At 37.3% G+C, this 22,677-nt stretch overlaps 1 protein-coding gene across 1 annotated transcript; it reads left to right on the top strand.

Annotated features, from left to right (window-relative positions):
- Positions 1–15,697: 15,697 nt before the first annotated feature.
- On the top strand, positions 15,698–21,627 carry LOC114357931 (serine protease 33). The gene is given in 11 exon segments (XM_028311742.1): positions 15,698–15,746; positions 16,040–16,165; positions 17,041–17,149; positions 17,604–17,767; positions 17,986–18,063; positions 18,187–18,269; positions 18,441–18,566; positions 19,250–19,427; positions 19,919–20,037; positions 20,367–20,525; positions 21,412–21,627. Coding segments are annotated over 11 exon segments (1,407 nt in total).
- Positions 21,628–22,677: the final 1,050 nt, after the last annotated feature.

Here is a 22,677-nt window from a genome sequence, read left to right as displayed (position 1 = left end):
ATTGAGGTTTTAGCTACGTTTTATATTAATTGAAGTAACTATTAGAAGTACCGGACCGACGCAATTAAAGTGATATCGTTCTGTTCAAGTCTTTCATTATTCATTAAGGTATTCCAGTTTCCATAATTCCTTGGAAATCCTGGAAAATCATATCCGAAAGGCAGCCTCGGTATAATTAAAATACGTGGAAATAAGTAGTAAAATTATTGTGATTTATTGATTTATGGACAATCATACGCTTCTGTATAAATTAATTACCGGTGATAATAAATTGTGTAATGTAGGTAAATACAGAAAACATACCTACATGATTCTTAAATAACTACATGAAACTATTTCTATTTTATTTTGAATTTGTTAGCAACTTGCATTAAATTGTTATGAAAATGTTGATGATTGTCTGTCAAAAAGTCTGACAATTATTTTGATTCTTTTAATTTAATACAATATGTGTGCATTTCAGTTGTGTCGCCTTTGGCTAAATTATGTACTACAAAACGATACGGTGTTCTCATAAGCTACATGTTGGGTGCCAAACTTCTCAGCATTGTATATTTAAATCTGCTAATCACAATTTGAATATCTTTTACATAGCACAAACAATGACAACATTGATAATTTGAAATAAAAAAAAAATCCAATCTATCCTCAAAAAGTCTTCAAAAAATCTTAACTTATGGTCCCCTTAAGCCTTTCGTGGAAAACAGCTGAAGTGTGACTTATCGTTGTGTGGCCGAGCGGAGACGCGGCATTAGCATATACACGTGTTGGCCAGTGGCGTGACACTGATCACTATCTCCGACTTGTTTGAAATATGATTATTGGTGATGTTTATTAAATGTTACTAAATATTGAAGTGACGAGTCAATCGCAAATTATCAGTATGCCTAATGACAGTTTTATAATTCGTAGCGAACTTTACCATTGCGTCAATCGCGCAAACGTTTAACGCGCTGTAAATTAATATGATTATGTTCGAGTGTAGGTTACAACTTTATCTTACCACAAATTCTTTATGTTTCTTAGAAATTACACAAGTTACATTGTTGTGATCGATTCATTAGATCTATCCCTTTCGATAGAAGCTTTGGGCGAGGACTGGTTTGATAGCAAACATACAAATATTTTTGTTTTCATAAACGCCAGAAAACTTTCCACCCAGAAAGTATACAAAAATGTAGTAATTTCTCAGCATTGAGGTATTAATTTTCGCAATAAAAATATGTCAAGTACGGTCCCATCTATCCCGATACTTTAGTGCCAATCTTGTGACAAAATTAGCAACATAAAACGTCAAATAATATTTTTAATGTAAAGACGCGATTAATATTGTGAAAAGATTTAGTATCCTGTTACACACTTAGTTTTTTGATAGTATATCATGATATTATATTGAGATTTTACTAATTAGCACAAAAATCACGTGAATTTACAGTAGAGCGTTTAATGCCATCTGTTTACTTCGAGGAGTTATCTAGGATCCATTCTATTAAACATCCACTATTTATCTATCATGTATTTTGAATTATTTTTTGATACTGATTATATTGTTTGATTGATATTGATCGTTTTCCTTCTTTCAGTGGTTTTCTCTCAAGTGTTTTAACCCTTCAAGCCTACACTTGTAGATTACAGAGACACAATAGACAATCAAAATTGCATTTCTAATACACGGTCATATGCGACAGCTTCGGGATTGATGGGTTAAATAACTTTCCGATATAGTTTATATTTTTTCTTCTTTTCCGTACACTTCCTAGTTTTATACAATTCGCCGTCAATCTTACGTAACCTGATTGATCATGAAGCTATCTTGAGTGAGGAGCAGCCTTCAATTACCTTCACGGTGTGATTGACATCGATCGAGGAACCAGGGCTTGTGGTTGGTAACCACGTCGTTTCTGGTTTTCTAATTAATTGACTGCATGACAGTGTAGTGTAATGAATGAGCTTTAATTTTAACTTTAAAACTGACATAGTGTGTTAGTATGGTTTAACCTTGTAGTAACTATTTACCAGTTAATCAACAATACATGAAATCACACTAAACCCTTATCCAAGGAAGGTTTGAGAACCAAAAAGTGCTCTTTTTCAGAGCCAGAAAACTTGAGTCGGTTTAAGCTGTCGGCTGAGGCTTCGATTCTGAAATAGAAGGCTTTTTTAAGTTTATTAGGTATGGACTATAGGTACCTAATAAACTTAAAAAAAAGCCTAAGTAGCTCTCGCCATACGGTATGGTGTACAAGGGAGAGCATAGTAGCTCATGAATATGATGATAAATTAAGTATATGATAATCATTGTATTCAGAAACGTAATCGTGGCAACCGAATGCCATACAACTGTTGAGTTTACTACAAATTAATGTTGACCCTCGTCATAAGGCAAATAATTTGATCTACTTAGAAGATAATTAAGACAATGAAAGAGTCATTAGCATCGATTACACCCCACAGGTGCTGTAAGGTGGTCATCATTACACAACTTTATTAAGACGTAGTTTTCCACAAGTTTCAAGATTCTAAGTTTCCGCTCCAAAACTCTTGTTACGTTTTGCATAATTATATCATTAAAAAGTTAAAAATCTTACGACATTGTTGCAACATACTAGAGATGCGAATTACGTGCACCTACTTTCAATTAAGGCTGGGGGTACCGTCCTCCTTAGTTTGGACGAAATCGTGAGAATTGGCGTTGTTTTAGGCCCAGAACACACGGTGAAACGCAATTGCAACGAAACTGCAACTTCTAGTTACTTTTGAGTTGTATCTAAGTTTCTGCCATAGATTCCGTTGAGAGACCACACATGACGCGACCAGTTTGAAACCGGTTTGAAATGGAAATTAGATGCAACTCAAAAGTAACTAGAAGTTGCAGTTTCGTTGCAATTGCGTTTCACCGTGTGTTGTGGACCTTAAAGTGTTTTTTATCTCACACACTGGGTTGTAAAATTGGTTTCGTGAAATGGAACGCAGCTGTCAACAGTCTGAATTTACTGCCGCGCCGTCTGTTACTGGATTAAAACGGTGGTTGACTGGTTGCGGCTTCGAATCCCGTTGGGGGCAACTTTTAATAGGGATTTAGTTTATGAATTTGTTGATTATATGTATGTTATTGATGAGTATGATTATTATGTTAATCCGCTAACGCTTAGAGCTCTAATTAGTGTGTTTATTTGTACAGCTCCTTAATAATAGCACAGATAATATAATACTAGTACAGATGCATCATCCCATACTCGAAATGTGGCCGNGTTACATCAGCGACATGGTGACGCTGGTCGGGATGTGCTTATGTGGAGGGGTTGGTGCTTTGTATCCTGTAAATGTGTCGAGAGTCTACCATTTGTACCCGGTAAGGTTGCGGAGTACTTAATTGGTGAAAATGGGATTCCGCTGCGGTGATGCTTGAAAACGTTACTGCAGCAGCGACATGATTATTGCCTATTAGCTTTGGCCAGATTTAAGGTGTTTCAATAGGTGGCTTGTATTTTGTGCCTTTCCATGGTCAAGCAGCGACGTTTGAGCCCCCCCCCCGTGGTAACGTTTTGGGGATTTCCATTTCTTCGAACGACTTTATTTATTTATTTACTTATTTAAGGCTCACAAAACAAGTTACAGTCATATTTAGGCACAGATAATAATCCATAGATTAATCTAAACCGCAACTCTTAACTCTTAACATGATGTCGTGTGCACAGAATGAATTGAAAATTATGAAGAGGGTAAATAGTGTTAGTTTAACTCATTTTATGCTTCGTATTTAATTTTATTAAAGTTTACAAAGGACTCCGACGATGACACTTGAATGAAACATGATGGACAGATGCGATTTTTTGTTGATAGGTGGCATGTGATTGGTGCCAATGGGTGCCATAGTAATTATTCCAAAANGGATGCAGATACCGATCACAGAGACACCGCCGGCCTCTCCGCATGTCTTATCAAGGTACCCTAAAATTATCAATATCTCGTTATCTACTGCATACCGAAAAACATTGATACAATCACAAACTACTCACTAAACCTCGTCACCTTTGACAAACCAGACGAGACAGCAACTACTAGAACGGAAGGTTTGTATGTAACATTTCATCGTCTGGAACACTTTAAACCTTGTTAATTATGTGAACTCGGGTTCAACAAGTCGTCATCTGTAAGGGTTTTGTCGGTAAATACGAAATCTATACGACTCAACAAGTGCCTATAATGGTAACCTTGATCTCCAGTGAGGGCTCATAACAACTCGACCCCACACAACCGATCCAATACACAAGACTCCAGCTCAGCATCTCTTAACAACCATCTGGATGTCTACAAAATATCAGAAATCATAATCAGCGATGGGGGATTTCTCATTCTTTCATTCATTTCATGTGCGTTCACTAATTTTGCTATCGGACAATCAAAGCATAGCCTATACTCGAAACTAAGGGAGGAAGGGGCACATTCACACGTCGCTAGATGGCGTTAGAAGTCTATTTATAATAAATAGTGTTGGTGTTTTGTTGAACTTTTACAATGGCTTTGAACTGCAATAAATGTAAGAAGGAAATACTAAAGCGAGATTTCATCACATGTTTAGAATGTCATCTGAGCTACCATCTGGACTGCACTAGCATAGGAGAAAAGTTATTCTACCTTATGTCATCTGAAAATAGGAAGAAATGTAAATGTGATGATTGTAGATTTAATAAAGAGACTCCACATGAAGAACAGGTACAAATAAATATTCCGACCGAAAATTCTTTCGGATCATTGGAAGTGGAAACAAGATTGGAAATACCACAAGATGATAGTAATTTTGTTACCTTGCGTAGAAACAAAAATCAAATTTCTCTGCCTGATCTTACTGGATCCTTCCTATCTATGAATGAGACGCCTCCTCAAACAAAAAGTTACAACAGCTTACCTGATGGAAATACCTGTGAAAACCTGTACATTCACGAACTTCGAACGGAAATAAAGAGATTAAAGAATGAATTGGATATCGCAAATAATGAGATTGAGAATCTAAATTCTATGAATCTAGATCTGCAGAAGAAAAATCAGGAAAAAGATAGAGTCATAAAATTATTGAAAACTGTTACTGTTGGCGATATCAATAAAAGTAAAGACCATTATCCATATATGTCCACTCCACTGGTACACCAAGGCAAAAGGAAGGAATCAAAAAGAAACCTACTGAATAATTCTAAGAAAAAGACATCTAAAGAGATGGCGCCTTCAAGAAATGAACCCATTCTGACACCTAAAGTTGTGACTTATGAGAGCACATCTGCAGACAACGCCGCAAAGATGAAACATAGAGAGGCTCCAAAAGTTTGTCTAATCAGTAGTATTGAACAGCGCAGTGTTTCGTCCTTAGTGACAAACCATTTTGTGGAAAAGTCAACTTGCTGTCATTACCGCACGCCGGGGGGTGGTATAGAACAACTTTCGGAGGGACTACAAGAAAAGCTTGAACATTTCACACTTAATGACTACTGTATAATTATGATAGGAAATAATGATTTTAATATGACAAAAAATTATAAGGAAATGGTAAACATTTTGAGGCAAAGAATTTTGGCTGTGCAACATACGAATGTTATTATGTGTACCTAGCTTTAAGTATAGTTTTGAGTCTGATATCTTTAATAAGAGGATTGAGAGTTTTAATGAGCTGTTGAACAAAGATAATGATATCCATCAGTATTGTTATTTGCTAGATTCAAATAAAAACATAAGCTACTCTTATGAGATGTTCTCAAGGTACTCGGGTAAAATAAATAAACGTGGTATGCGAGTTATAATGAACGATATTGACAAACTTATTCAGTATGTAAAGCATAATTCATCTTGTCAAGTTGGTAGTCCAACTTCTACAACTTACTTAGACTCTGAAACTCATATCTCGTTTTTTCGACCGTAAAAATAGTAAATATATCGAAATGAATATTTTTTATCAAAATGTGTGTGGTGTAACTAACAAAAAACCCGAATTAGAAATGTATATTCATTCAGCAGAATCCAAATTGGACTATGTATGTTTTTGCGAACACTTTCTCAATGAATCTTCAGCTCCTTTTTTTAACTTAGAAGGCTATAAAACAGTGTCTAATAATTTCCGAACCAATAAAAAACGAGGAGGTTCGATGATACTAGGGCTGAATGAAGTAAAATATGAAGATAATTATTTCTGTAAGAAGCTCTATAAATCGGAAGCTTTTGAAATTTGTGGCGTAAGGGATACAGAGTCTAATGTTTATGTTTGTTGTTGTTATCGAAATCCAGTAAGAAATAACTTCGATTTATTTTTAGAGCGCTTAGAAAGATTCTTGGAACATTTCTTCAATAAAAACTGTATTTTATGTGGTGACTTCAATGTAAACTTATTGAACGATGATAGGCAAAAAAAAGATTTTTTGAAACTTCTGAAATGTTATAATTTTAAGTATTTGATTGATTCGGTGACCTATGTACGTAACAACACAGAATCATGCATTGATAATATTATAACTAACATGCATGGTACTGAAATAACAACTAGTGTTGTACATAATGGCCTAGCAGATGGTCACGCAGGGTTATACTGCACCTTGAAATTGGAAGACCAAAATATGGCTAAAAACTGCGATGATGCTATTAGAATTACGTGTAGAACCTATAACGAACAGAGTGCAGCAGTCTTTGAAAGGCAGGTTAATAACGTAGATTGGACCAGACTAGACGTAAATTCTTTTCTGAAAACATTTAATCATACTTTCGAAACAAGCTATAAAAAAAGAACAAGAAAAGTAAAAAATAAAAGAGGTAATAGGCTACAGTGGTTAACACAGGGTTTAAGAGTATCTAGTAAAATGAAAAGGTTTTTAGTTCTGAATATTAAAACAAGTAACGGAGAATTCGCTTGCAAATATAAAAAAATCTATTTACAAATATATAAAAAAGTACTCAGAAAAGCAAGACAACTAGCTGCACAAAGAGAAATTATCCTGGCCTCTAACTGTAATAAAGAAATTTGGAAAATTGTAAATAAAACTAGAAGAGGTCAGACAACTAGAAAAAATAATACACTACTAAAAATAAACGAGAATATTTTAAGTGATCCACAGGAGATAGCTAATATTTTTTCTAACCAGTTTGATAAGGCAAATTCACCACTTAGTAAAAATGATCCTTCTTCAGCAATCTTTATATTGAAACAGAGTGTGAAAGAGGTTGAAGCTAATATGAATTTTTATAAGACTAACAAGAATGAGATTACGAAAATTGTTCAACAAATGAAAAATAAAAGTTCCTTTGGGTTTGATGAAGTTACGATACGAGTTATAAAAGATCATATTGATATTTTAGCGGGACCTCTGGCACTCTTCTTTAATAGTTGTGTCGATCAAAATTTGTTTCCTAATGAACTTAAGTTAGCAAGAGTTCTTCCGATACATAAAAAAGGAAGTAAACTGGATTGTAAAAATTATAGACCTATCTCTTTGTTACCTATTTTGTCAAAAATCTATGAAAAGCTAATAATGTCAAGACTGTTGGTACATCTGCGACAAAATGGCATACTGAGTGATAGGCAGTTTGGATATCAGACGTGTGTAGGAACTATAGATGCTATAAATAACTTAATTGATGATGTAGTTGCTAAATTAAATAGTAATATGAAAGTAGGAGGATTGTTCTTGGACCTAAGCTCCGCCTTCGATACAATAGATCATGAAATTTTGCTACAAAAATTAGAACACTACGGAATTAGAGATAAAAACTTAAAACTATTTCAATCTTATCTATCAAATCGCAAGCAATTTGTTGAAATTAAACAAATAGTTAATAATGAGGAAACTACATACAAATCGGAATTAAGAACAATAAAAAGAGGGGTTCCACAGGGCTCAATATTGGGACCTATTTTGTTTGTAGTATTTTTGAATGACCTGGCTGATTACATGAAAGCAAATCAGCCAGATGTTAAATTAACTATCTATGCAGATGATACTAATGCTGTAGTTTCTGCGAATAATGTACAAGAACTTAATATTAAAATACAAAATACCTTTCATGAATTTGAATATTGGTTTGCTAAAAATAATCTTGTGTTAAATAAAAACAAAACTTTTGCTTTGCTATTCAGGACTAATGCTAGAGATAAAGATTCTTTAGAGCCATTAGTAAATAACTTAGGAATTAATTCAGTGGAAACAGTTAAGTTTTTGGGTATACATATTGATAGAGATTTAAATTGGAAGAAGGAAATAGAAGCATTAGAATCTAGCATAAGCTCAGCATGCTATGCCTTAAGAACTTTACGAGATGAAATAACTTTAGATCAGCTCAAATTAGTTTACTTTGCGCTCATTGAATCTAAACTCCGGTATAGTATTATGTTCTGGGGAAATAGTTATAAATATAATATTTCAGCAGAATTCGTGTTACAGAAGCGAGCTATCCGCACCATGAAACGCATTCCTCAAATAGAGTCATGTAAACCACATTTTGCAACGTTAGGTATTTTAACTGTCCCGTCATTGTACATATTACATAATTATTACATAAGTTTATTCCATTTAAAAACAATATTACATTGTGTTGGAAATAGGTACAATAATAAAATAAAATAAGCATAATAAATAAGCATGCAAAATTACAATTAATCAGAATCTATACCAATGTCAAAATTAACCATGTCAATAATTAATAGCAATATTATACCTACTTGCAAATAAAAAAAAACAATCAAAAATATTATCTTATACATGTCACATTTTGTTTTTTTTAGTTAAATCTAGTTCACATTAAATTCAAATTAATTTCAATAATGTCACAACAATAAATTAACNCGATATCTCTGAGGTAACGCACACGAATGAATCTGCATTTTGATTTTAAATAAGTGAAATACAACTTGATGCAGACTGACATGTATTTGGGAGAGAACTTGCTTAAGGATAATTACCTACTGTCTACCGTAACATTCGCTGCCTGCCGCTCGCGCACCCTGCTTCTACTTTCAAGGACGCCAATCCAATGGGCCGCGCGGTCGCGTCTCGGCGTGGCCAGCTAGTAGGTAGGTAAATTATGATGCGTCGCCGCAGAGTAGCCGGCTATGGAGCGTGCGAGTGAGACAGCAAAGCTCTCACTTTGTTTATGTTTTGGAAGAATTTAATAATTAACAATGGAATTAAACAGGGGATTAACAATGGATTCACTTTAATAGGTACTAGGTTAAGATTTTTTTTTATTTGCTATACATATCTTAAAATAAATTAAATGAGTAAAAAAAATAAACTTTTTTAAAAACAAGCTTTTATTCTGAATTTCGAAAGCTTGTATCNGGCAATACACTCGTGGCATGTTTTTTTTTAAATACAGCGGACAGTGCATGCCGCGACACTCGCGACGGATGGACTGCGAGGTTCGCTTAGAGCTCGTGTAAAGCGTGCGTCTGTGTGCGTGAGTCTGATTTCGAGCGTTTGTATGAAGCTTCCGTCACAACTTCCGTACTGTTTGATTTATCTACTGTGATATTTATGTACATACAGACGACAGCGCAGCGCAGGAACTGTGGTAACTTAAAATGAAGTTTAAAAAATTATTTTATTTTTGCAAGCAGGCATTAAAAAGCACTTTTTTATGTATGAGTAGTTATAATAGGTGAGATTTTGCCATAAAAATTTAATCTGATGTGCTGTCGTCTATATAGGGTCCNATCACAGATAATATAATACTAGTACAGATGCATCATCCCATACTCGAAATGTGGCCGACCTAAGTCTTGAAACTGCTCGGGCCCGCTTGGTTTCTTAGTGGTGATAACAGATCGCGCTAGTGTGCCGCAGCGGACTTGACCGTCCCGCGGTTTGCGACCCGCTAATGCTTTCTATTCTAGCAACTTGAGCGGAGTATTTATTTGGCGTGCTATGTCAAAAGATGGCGCTAAAGCCAATAAGTTTACTGCTTTGTTTATGAAGACATGTAACTAAGCAAAAAACAGATTAGAGACACTATTGAAAATTTCGGCACGGTATAATAATGTCCAAGTAGCACAATGATCACAGCCGACGCTCAATATCCAGCACCATGGGTTCGTATCCCGCTTCAAATTACCATCTTAAAACTCTAATTTGTTTTATTTTATTAGGTATATAAAACAGGACAATATCGAAACTTATTTTTTCCATAAAAATATTCAGAAATAATTATTATGTAAAAAAAACATAACCCTCCTTCTGGAGCAGTCAAGTAAATATCAAATGAACTGTTCGTAAAAAATACAAAATCTAGTTTTAGTTTTTTGTACTCGTATCGTAGTTTATTCAAAAATATGCCTACATTTTAATCGACTTGCACAAACAGGTTTAAGATTTAGGATTATCTGTGATTTAGGTTTAGGTTTTTTGTTGCATTCGTTTGCGCGTCACTCGCGAAAATAATAGCACCTACCTATTTATTTACGAGTAATAATACCGTGCTGGCACAAAATATACCTAGGTAGCAAAATATTATTTACTTATTTAATTATTATTTCACTGATGTTTTATTCCTTCTCTCTCTCTATTTATCGTCGCCGAATACGTAGAATTTCGTCCAATTACACCATGCTACCCATCCTTATCACTCGCGCGTAATTGTATTGCTGTCGCGCTCGCTCACTCACTGTGGACGGCCCGTCCCCGTGTCGTACGGGCTTGGCGGCGACCGGACTATAGCATCATTTTCGATTCACTTACACGTGCTGCGTGAATGGCTGGCATGCATACCTACTAAGTATATTGACGTTACTGGGATCGGGAGTAGCCCCAATGGATGGGTACCTGCCTACCAAGCTTGTTTTCATTTAGCGCGCGACACTGGTATTTTTAAATAAGTAGGTAGATAAGATTAATAATTCATAAATTAATCGTGTGCGTTACATCAGCGACATGGTGACGCTGGTCGGGATGTGCTTATGTGGAGGGGTTGGTGCTTTGTATCCTGTAAATGTGTCGAGAGTCTACCATTTGTACCCGGTAAGGTTGCGGAGTACTTAATTGGTGAAAATGGGATTCCGCTGCGGTGATGCTTGAAAACGTTACTGCAGCAGCGACATGATTATTGCCTATTAGCCTTGGCCAGATTTAAGGTGTTTCAATAGGTGGCTTGTATTTGTGCCTTTCCATGGTCAAGCAGCGACGTTTGAGCCCCCCGTGGTTTTGAAAGGTTGCGGGTGCCGCTGCGGTAACGTTTTGGGGATTTCCATTTCTTCGAACGACTTTATTTATTTATTTACTTATTTAAGGCTCACAAAACAAGTTACGGTCATATTTAGGCACAGATAATAATCCATATATTAATCTAAACCGCAACTCTTAACTCTTACTTAACATGATGTCGTGTGCACAGAATGAATTGAAAATTATGAAATAAAGAGGGTAAATAGTGTTAGTTTAACTCATTTTATGCTTAGTATTTAATGTTATTAAGTGTTATTAAAGTTTACAAAGGACAACTTGACTTTATATTCAGGATATTACCTCTCCTGAATTTGTACAACTTAGAACAGAATATAACCAAAGAAGAGTGTTCAGTGACAGTGTCATTAAAAGTCTGCACATTCTGGTTATAGGGTTGTAAAAAAAGGTATTGTCTTTATAGATTTGGAGCGAAAATATTGTTTGGTAGGGTTTCGGGATTTGTATTTTGTAGCGAGTGTTAAAATTAAGAAGGGAAAGAAGATTAGGTGAATCAAGTTCAGAATGCAAAATCTTATGCAGACAGACAAGTTCAAGACATTCACGTCTGGAGGCCAGAGACGTCATTTTGAAGCGGTCTTGCCCTGTATGACTTATATTCGCGACCCAAACCCAATCTGAAGCAAAGAATATTCAGAAAATTTCTTTGGTCTCCCTCAATTCGGTCTGAGTGTACCTAGATTGTAGAATGGCGACCAGATGACAGAACCATAATCTAAGATGCTTCTGATCAGTGAGTAGTATAGGCATATAAGGGTAGATTGGTTCTTGAAGACCCTTGTAAAACGTGTGACAATATGGTCGTAATGACAACGAAATGAAAGACCATCGTCAAAGTACACCCCCAGGTCTCCGACGATGACACTTGAATGAAACTTGATGGACAGATGCGATTTTTTATTGGTAGGTGGCATGTGATTGGTGTCAATGGGTGCCATAATAATTATTCCAAAAAAAATAACGCATGGCATATGAATTAGATGGGTTACTGTGAAAATCGAAAATACCTTCTAGCTCTTAAACCGGATAAAAAGGGCGCTCTGTGATTGCAGTGTCAGATGTCAGAAAATTTTGAATACCTATGCCTAATTTTCGATGAAATAAATCATTTTACAACTGAAAATGGCTTACTTATTTCGAGCCTCAAATAAGGCAATATTTAAGAAGATAACTGCTTTTTATGGTAATCAATCTGCAGTGCTTTTATATTCAAATAAATGCATACTGAATTTTTACTTTCTACGCCTTGTAATTAACCGATTACAACTGTCTACAGTATTTTTGCGCACGGGTTATGCATAGTTTATTTTTAAGAAAGAAAGAAAGAAAGAAAAAATATTTTTTCATTGCTTTAATAGGTAGAAATAAGAATAACAATAAAAAAAAATTCTGAATTTGCTTTTATTTGTAAAAATATTAAAAATTATATAAATGAATGTAAATGATGGACAGATTTTTGCAGTCAAAAGTGGTTTTGATTTCTTTCAAACAAAAAATATTTTTTTTAAATCGGTTTTTGTTTGACAGAGAAATCGGTAAACATTCATAAAAAAATTGATCAGACAAATTTAGAATATTATCCCTTTCTATTGAAGACGCTAAATAACCTTATTAACTGAAGTATAAGTTGGTCCTTAATTTCACACTATTAAACTTTTCTTCGTAAGTACCTACCTTAACGTTAAACATGGTAAGGCTTACGATTTGGCTTTTTATAATATATGTCTTCGCTATTGACAAATTAACATTGGAAACTTTTTTGGCTTATGAATAAACTAAAGTTTTCCTGTACCTATATGTAATATAAAAGCTGTATGTTTCTTTCATGAAATAAATAAATAAATACATTTAAAGAGATTGGCTTGGTTGGTTGGGCACAAATGTCGCTGCTTGACCATGGAAAGGCACAAATATAAGCTACTTATTGAAAAAAAATAATCTGGCTAAGGCTAATGGGTAAAAATCATGTGGCTGCAGTAACGTTTCCAAGCATTACTGCAACGGAATCTTATTTTCTTCAATTACTCCGAAATCTTATTGGGCAAAAATGCTAGATTCTCGGCATATTTACAGGATTTAAGGCTCTACCTTTTCCATGACATAAGCACATCTTGATCAGCGTCACCATATCGTCGCTTGCCTCTCTAACTGACGTAACTGACATTTTGCAAAATTTTCAGGCGATTAGATAGATCGATTCGTCTTGCGAAATTAATTAAGATGGTGTAGATAACTCAGTTTCGAAAAAAATGTCAGATACGTCACTTAGAGAGGCAAGCGACGATATCTCTGAGGTAACGCACACGAATGAATCTGCATTTTGATTTTAAATAAGTGAAATACAACTTGATGCAGACTGACATGTATTTGGGAGAGAACTTGCTTAAGGATAATTACCTACTGTCTACCGTAACATTCGCTGCCTGCCGCTCGCGCACCCTGCTTCTACTTTCAATGACGCCAATCCAATGGGCCGCGCGGTCGCGTCTCGGCGTGGCCAGCTAGTAGGTATGGAGCGTGCGAGTGAGACAGCAAAGCTCTCACTTTGTTTATGTTGTGGCCGAATTTAATAATTAACAATGGAATTAAACAGGGTATTAACAATGGGTTCACTTTAATAGGTACTAGGTAAAGATTTTTTTTATTTGCTATACATATCTTAAAATAAATTAAATGAGTAAAAAAAACATTAACTGCACCTCTGCACCGCACCTACCTACTAACAGCTCTCTGCGTGGCTGAAACGTTGACTGGCGGATAATGCTCTTAACATTATGAACAAAAGGTGGACCTTAAACATTATTATGGGCAATACAGTTTATAACCGACTACACCAGAAAAAGGGTTATGTTTTTCCAGTGTATGTAGGTCTTTAGATTAAGATTCGTCTTAATTATTATTGTGAGTGACACTGGGTAGGTTATCATAATTGGAAGGAAAACAATCGAACCTTTTATAGCCACGAGTTTAACACGAGGGGCTAATGGGACTATTAGTAATATTTGGAATACAAATTGCTAATAATCTTAAAAAAAATACAATATTGTCGATTTTAGGCGCCACAATGCACAATGTTAGACAAATTATAGCCGAACTTTTGTAATGCTAATTTGTGTTTCTTTCATTTTTATTTGAATGTAGATGTTTTTTTTTGCATTTTACAAGAAATATTATGACAATTAATAAAAACAATAATTTGTTGCAAAACCAAACCTATTTTAGTATTTTTATAAGTGACGAAATAAAACAGCAGCGATGAGCGCCATCTATTACATCATTTGTAACTAAATGCTACTTCTACAGCGCTCATCAGCTCTGCAAAAACGATTGTTTAAGACTTCAGTTTTTACTAAAGATAAAATTTTATTATATGAAGAAATATTGTTTATTTGAATCATTCACTGTGTTTAAATGAACAAATTAATGTGTAAAACATTTTTTCATTATAGTTTACTGAGCATTAGTGACTTTTTACAAACGTCTTCAGAAATTCGATACTTATGTCGCCATCTAGTGAGATTGATTGGGAATGATTCAAGATTTATAGGCATCGGGTTCCCGTGGTCTTATGCTAATATCATCGCTATAATTTTTTTTCGAAACTTTTGCAATTCTCCAAAAATTTCACACAATTACTCATTTTCCTTTGGAGCGTCATTTCCGATACGATATAGAAGTTCTTAAAACTTGACGTTCATATTTTGCGTCCAAACATAGATGTGGTCCTCTAATCTCTATACGGTAGAGTTGGTATGAATATGGACTTAATAAGTTTTGAACCCGACTGTACGCCGGCCTCTATGTTTGTTTTGGCGAGAGTGGGCGCAACAGCTGGCGTAAGTGCCTTGAACAAGCAGAAAGCTTCCGAAAGCGTCATCTGAGCTTTACGGACAATTTGCGTTTGAGGTTTGACGACGATGAGCTTGAGTTTATTTTCGAAGTAAGTGCATCACTCAGAAACTTGTGTATGTACACACCTATGTATAAGATGATTTAACATCGGTATATTTTATAATAATTACATATTTCTTTTTTTGAGTGTTCTGTACTTCCATCTTGTAAAGTCTAAGCGATGATAGTTTAGAAGAGACCACTATAAATTAACAGATAAAAGACATATAACGTTTGTAAAAAAAGATTCCTCACGTCACGTCCATGTAGCCCAATGGTGTTGCTAAATTAAATGATTCTTGACTGACTCGTCTCGCGCAAACGAAAAAATCCAACCTAAAAATGTAAACACAGCTCTGATTCCCACCACATTGTTTTGCCGCATTGCACAGTGGTGCCGCTACGGGTTGGTGGGAAACAAACTGTTTATTCGCTCTATATCAGACACACATCCGTAAATATGCACAATTGCAGTGTTGATAAATAATTAGTTCAAAATTGCGCACCACTGGGTGTAGGTTTTACCAGTCTGCGATTAGAAGTGTTGAAGTAGACACCAGTGTTTTAAGTAGTGATATGAGTTACGTGAATGAAGCATGGGAGTTCAAAAGTTTATGTTCATGCTCATAGTTATTACTTTGAAAGGTGTGTTTAACTCGATCAGTGATATTGATATTAACCCACAAGATGCTTAACTACCTACATTCATCTATTACTCGTATTGAAAAAAATATACAAATCTAACCTCTAACATTGTTTTTTTTTGACGCGCAATTTATGATGCTAATGATTACAAAATATGTGCCGTAAAGGCACCTGTTCAGTTCCAATCAGGACATTATAGTGTGAGATCCTGACTCTGGGAAACCCTCACTAATGCGTCCCCTTTTCAAATAGAAAAACGAGGAAAAGATGGGGTAATACATATTTTCTTTCAGAGACTTCATCGATGCTGCTTTGGGATCGCATGCGCTGTGCGCCGGACCCCGAGCAGAGCATACCGGACGGCGCCACCGACGACATCGGCCGCTTCCCCTGGATGGGCATCATACAGCACACCTTCTGTGAGACCCTTTGAGAACCACCACTATAAGCATTCTCTACCAGACAACTATTATCACCTTCTGTGAGACCCTTGAGAACCACCACTATAAGCATTCTCTACCAGACAACTATTATCACCTTCTGTGAGACCCTTGAGAACCACTACTATAAGCATTCTCTGCCAGACAAATCACTTTCGGTGAGACCCTTTGAGAACCACCACTATAAACATTATCTGCCAGACAAATGACCTTCTGTGAAACCCTTTGAGAACCACCACTATAAACATTATCTGCCAGACAAATCACCTTCTGTGAAACCCTTTGAGAACCACCACTATAAGCATTCTCTGCCAGACAAATCACCTTCTGTGAACCCTTTGAGGACCACCACTATAAGCATTTTCGACCAGACAATTATTATCAATCTTTTAGCGAAAAAATTCAAAACAGCAAAAAACGTCAAACATTAACGTGGCAAATCAGTACAAACATTTTCATTCAAAAGAAGAGGTCAATATCTGGCTAATTACTCGTCGACGGCCTGCAACAATAGCTTTTAATTACCAAAATACGCGTTAGAACAAAGTGCTTTGTATGAGTTAGTTCGTTCGCCCCGATTTGTCTGGGCCCCGCTAAGGACTGCTCTAATGACCATACAAAAAGTATGGGAGAATCGCCTCACTTCGAGTTACGAACAAACATTAGCCGGCGGTCTAATTGAAATAGATTTCTCTTTGTGTTTTTGTAGGTGTATTTCACTTTATGATACAATATTCAATCATCATGCTCTGTGCTTCAAAGAATAAAATCATATTATTTTTATAATACAGTACCTATTCCCCAAGTACTCAGCTTCATAATAAGCAAACCTAAAATTCCACATGACTTTTCAGATATGGGCGGGCGCAGTCGCTTCGCGGTGACGTCTGGGATCCTCATTCACCCAGAATACGTCATCGCATCAGCTGAGGACATGGCCCGCATCCACCCAGAAACTTTAGCGTATGACTTGCATTTTTTAACTTTCCAATGATATGGTAAAAAAGTACATAAATGGTCTGAAGGTGTGGTAGTTTCTCCAGCTACGCTAAATTGTATCAATGCATACGAGTAATGTTAGGTAGGAGTAGGTTTCACCATAATAGTTCGGTGAACAAAATGATCAAATTACAGACTCTCGAAACAGATTCAAATTCATTACTTTGCAAGTAGGCTTTATAAAACGCTCTTTTACAGAATTTTTCATTATCATCTTTGATGCCACTCTCACGCCCCTATTCACAAACAATGCTTACGTGAAGCAGCAAATCGAACGCACAGTTGAATAGAGAGCTCTGTGATTGGTTCGTGTGTCACCCTATGCGTCCACGCGCACTGTAAGACCTCATAGTAATGTTTGTAAATACGGGCGCAAATCACATGATACAATCTCGTTTGATCAAAACCTGTCTCGTAGGAACACCACCCAGTTCGTGGCCTGGCACAGCAAAGACGTGAAGTACACCGTGGACGTCAAGGACTACACCCTGCACCCTGAGTTCGTGGAAGGCTCCACGCTGGCCTCCATCGCGCTGGTGGAGCTCCACAACTACGGCCAGATCGGGTACAGCGAGGCAGGCAGTAAGCAGCATTAGAGGATATACTCAGAATTATTGAAAGTTATAAAAAGCTAAAAGGTTGATCTATATTTTTTCCATCATATAACAAAGTGTGACAAAAAGGCGTGACAGAAAGACAATATAATAAATCATATGTCGACGTAGAGTCGTTTAGTTCTATGCTTATCAATTGTTTGTTCATATAAAGAGGGTGTATGTTTAATTTTCTTAACTTTTTAGGTCCCATTCTTCCAATATGCATGACGGTGACAGGGGCCGGCAGCTTATCAGATTTGTACGCCATCAAAATGACGGACGGTTTGTATTTTGATTCATATTAAGTGTGAGACTGTTCAGCCATTGATAACTTAGAGAACTTGGAAACCAATTAATATTTTCTCATAATGTAACTTTATCGTACGATTTACATTTATCTTTTAGTAAAAGGCGAAGTATTCAAAGAAGCATACAAAATGAGTTTCGTAGAAGAGAAAGACTGTGAAGAGTTCTATTATAAAGCTAAGGTGAGAGTTATCGTTGGTATGTCACCAGACTACTCTTTTTCAAAATCTAATTTTGACCTTACAAGTAAAAAGTTTCCTGCCAAGCAATTGCCATACGAATGTGCTTCCTTACTTTTGCGTGTTGTATTATTTATTTGTAACACTATTTAGTGCTTTTCTTTCTTTTTCTAGCTGACGTACAAGAAGATGCGGCCCATCAACCCGATCTGCGCGGTGGTGGACCAGCTGACGACGCCGTGCGTGTGGGACGGCGGTTCCGCGCTCGTCACGCGCCAGGGCTGGGGCTACTGGAAACTAGTCAGTGCACTTTATTTTTTCATCTATAACGAGGAAGCTCTTGGCTACAGGTGGAGAGAGATGATCAGACCAAAAGTGGAAGCGAGCTTCACCCGGAATCCTCAAACCATTGAGCGATTGCCTATTTTTCTTCGTTTTTTATTTCACCCGCAGCACGCTTCATAGTATTTAGAAGCCGTCCGATTGCTGATGGATTTCCCAGTCTCTCACTTATGCGATTTTGCGAACGATAGTAAGAAGCTAACAGAACACATGATATCGTTGTGATTTTTAAAACATTTTATTCTTTCTTTCTTCTTTTTGATATTAACATTGTAGCTTACAGTTCGTGTAAATCATTTTTTTTAAAGTTTACCTTTGTTTTGTCATCTTTATGAAAAATGGAAGGATCCTTAACTTCGCACTCTTCCCATTTTCTTCTCATACATTTCGTCGCGGGTCAAACGCCAGTACTTATAACTTTTCTTTGACAAACATTGGCTTCACTAGTTGCGTATTTAATGGCTATTACGGGACTATTCCCACCTCTCTTTACCAATGCTGCAACTCTTGTGTAGGCAGAATCTACAGTTTGAACCAATAAAAACCTAACCAGTGAGAGCAAATTTATCCCGGGGGATTTCTTGACTATACAAAACTATCAATAGAGTAGACGACTGTTCTACTCTGTATATTCGTCACAGGTCGGCTTTGGAGTCCGAGGGCCGGGCTGCGGCGCGCCCTCGCGGTTTATCCACATCCACGACTACATGGACTGGATCGATGCCCTGGTCTCCTTCTCCGACCTCGACATGGGCGACGAGGAGGAGCAAAAGCTGTACTTCAGAAGACTCTCTCCGATCAAACTCGTCATGTACAAAGGTCAGTTATTGCCTTTCATCATTGTCAGGTCATTTTGGTACCCACTTCAAAATCAAGGTTATCTAGAATTTCCGAGCCAAATAGAGTACAATGCCTGATCAGACGGGTTGTGGAGTCCTGATGTTGGTAATTCAATGCATTTTACTATGAATCTGATCTATCTGTTTGCAGCTTTCGTAGCAGCTAAGTAAAAATAATTGGAAACACAACTACTCTAAAGTTTACTCTTTAAGTAGGAAAGTTAGTTTAAATAATATTTGAAAGATTTAACTCTATTGTTCATAAATCATGATGTTTTCTACAGCTGTTCCCATTTTAAAACTAACTAATAATCAGCACACACAAACAATTAGAAGCAGTGTAAGAAATATTACTATTGAATTGCTAGCTTTGTTGGCGTCTTGCTTTCCAGTAGGGTGTTATTATACATAATTTGTTCTTCAACAGAACAAAAGAAGTGCGTATTCCTATAATAAAGTGAATGGTTCCAGGTGAAACCAAGATCCCTAAGGATCAGGGTCAGTGCGAGCGCAAGGACCGCGGCGGAGTCCTGTTCAAGGACAGCTCGGAAGTCCTCGTCAATAAGAACTTTGCTCAAGGATTCTACTTTGTAAGGATTACTCGTATGCTTTTTAATCTAGAAAGTAATAATTATACGGGTACATTACACAAATCGTGCCGTCTCTTTTGGGTTTATCGCATGAAATTTTGTGTTTCAACATACTTCTATTTCGGCATTGAAGTAATATTACTACGTAGTACACACGGCCACAGTGTTAACTATCCATTTCCGTTTTTGCTCTCGCTCTCATCAAATGGTGATTCTTTGCGATAAAACGAGACGACATGATCGGCAATGGGCAGTTAACACTGTTGGCGATAGTACATTATAACTCAATGTATTTTGGGTAAACTCTCATCAAGTTTTTTTTTTTACAGTTGACAGTGACACAGATCGCGGGCTTCTATTGCGCGTCTGTGGCGCTGGAGGCCGTGTCCCGCTCCAACGCGGCCGTCTGGCTGGAGCACCACTGCCACAGAGACGTCGTGGGGCTCGCGCCGGGCATGCAGGGCCCCGACGCACGCAAGTAGGGCCCCGTTGTTATTGTTACGGTTGACAGTGACAGGTTGCAGGCNTACTGCGCTTCTGTGTCGCTGGAGGCCGTGTCCCGCTCCAACGCGGCCGTCTGGCTGGAGCACCACTGCCACAGCGACGTCGTGGGGCTCGCGCCGGGCATGCAGGGCCCCGACGCACGCAAGTAGGGCCCCGTTGTTATTGTTGCGGTTGACAGTGACAGGTCGCGGGCTTCTGTGTCGCTGGAGGCCGTGTCCCGCTCCAACGCGGCCGTCTGGCTGGAGCACCACTGCCACAGAGACGTCGTGGGGCTCGCGCCGGGCATGCAGGGCCCCGACGCACGCAAGTAGGGCCCCGTTGTTATGCTTGCGGTTGACAGTGACAGGTGGCGGGCTTCTACTGCGCGTCTGTGGCGCTGGAGGCCGTGTCCCGCTCCAACGCGGCCGTCTGGCTGGAGCACCACTGCCACAGAGACGTCGTGGGGCTCGCGCCGGGCATGCAGGGCCCCGACGCACGCAAGTAGGGCCCCGATGCACGCAAGTAGGGCCCCGATGCACGCAAGTAGGGCCCCGTTTCCAGCTAAGCGTAGAGGAAAAGGATATGTGTTTTTGAGATTCAGATTTCGTTATTTCCACCACCTATCTGATTGGTATTCAAACACATCTCTCTTCTCCGCATAATAGTATATTCCAATTCCATAGCTTTACGCTTCAACATTGGAGCAATCTCTAATGAGTATCATATTTTTAGGTTTATTTGTTGTTATCGCTCATGCTATAGCATCTCGCTTTAAGACATTTATACCATAATAGAACGGAATAGATTTTCTGATTTCATCAATCGCTTCAGTTTTGTTCTCTCCATTTCCAACAATTTATTACTCATGAAATGTACGTTGACAGAATGGAGTGCTTCGTGTATTACAAGTCGAAGGCGTTCCTCGAGTTCCGGTTCTTCTTCTCGTTCCGGGTGGTGATCGAGCTGACAATCTACGGCAAGGAGGAGCTGCCGAAGCTGCTGCCCAACCCCTTCCACACCACCGAGACCACCAACAACTGGTTCCCCACCGGCATCTTCAGGTGGGGCAAGTTTGTCCCATATGCCTCTTACTGGTATTACATGTAATATCTATATTTATTTATTTATTTAAAACTTATATGCACATAGAACGGTGTACATAAGGCGGACCTAATGCCTTTCGGCATTTTCCTCCAGTCAACCTTAGGGCCAAACTGAGAGTAAAGTAGGCGGTATAAAATTACTATAATGGTTTCTATAAAAATTCTGAGCTTTTTTAATCTCAAAGGTACTTTATTTGTTAGGACTATCAAATAATGCTTACAGATAATATCCAACTCAGGTTAAATTTGACAAAAAGCTATGTTAATTTTAAAGTTTGTGCTACTGAAATGTAGTTGCAATTGGAGGTAGACAATTACTTCAATAGCAATGCGGTGTTTTAGTTAGAGAGTTGTTTATGTATTTCAATCTTTTAGGTTGTGCATATAAATATGAGGAAATATTGTTTCAATAAGAGCTATTTCGAAAACTAGGTACAAAAATATGTCTAATCCAATAATGTAAGGTATAATACATTTAAAAATATGACCAGGATACATCAAGGCAGACATTTTGCGCTTGATTTATTAAACTTCGAACAGGAGCTTGTGTGAGAACAGCCAAAACGATTACAAAAACTAAGTGTCGGGTGTTCAATTTCATAAGTTACTTTTACGGAAGTTACGGTTATTGACGTTACTTATAAAGGGTTTTAAAAACAAATGTAGCTATATTATGCTTTACGAGGTGATAAGCCCTGAACATAGTTATAGCTGGCTGATCTGATTGAGCTGTGCAGCGTGGGACACAAAAACTGGATCGGGTGAACGCCCGCGCTTTGGAATTTTTCATTTAAATAGATCCTTTAATGTTGGTTTTGTATTAAAAATATTTATAACAATCAAATGGAGTATGCAAAAAGTTATATTATTTTATTTATCTATGAGTTACAAAAACAGCTTTAAGACAACTTTGTATCGCGAGGAATGTTACTACCGCCATCTAATAAAGTTAATTAATAAAAATGTTTTTTTTTCATAATCCGCATAAGGTGACCGTACAAATGTTGTACTTATCTTATGGAGTGGCGCCCGCGTGGAATTTTGTCTGTCACAG

The sequence above is a fragment of the Ostrinia furnacalis genome, unplaced genomic scaffold (assembly GCF_004193835.3).
Source record: "Ostrinia furnacalis isolate ACB-3 unplaced genomic scaffold, ASM419383v2 OfSCF3546, whole genome shotgun sequence".
Classification (NCBI taxonomy): domain Eukaryota; kingdom Metazoa; phylum Arthropoda; class Insecta; order Lepidoptera; family Crambidae; genus Ostrinia; species Ostrinia furnacalis.
This window is presented reverse-complemented; position numbering and strand designations above follow the sequence as displayed.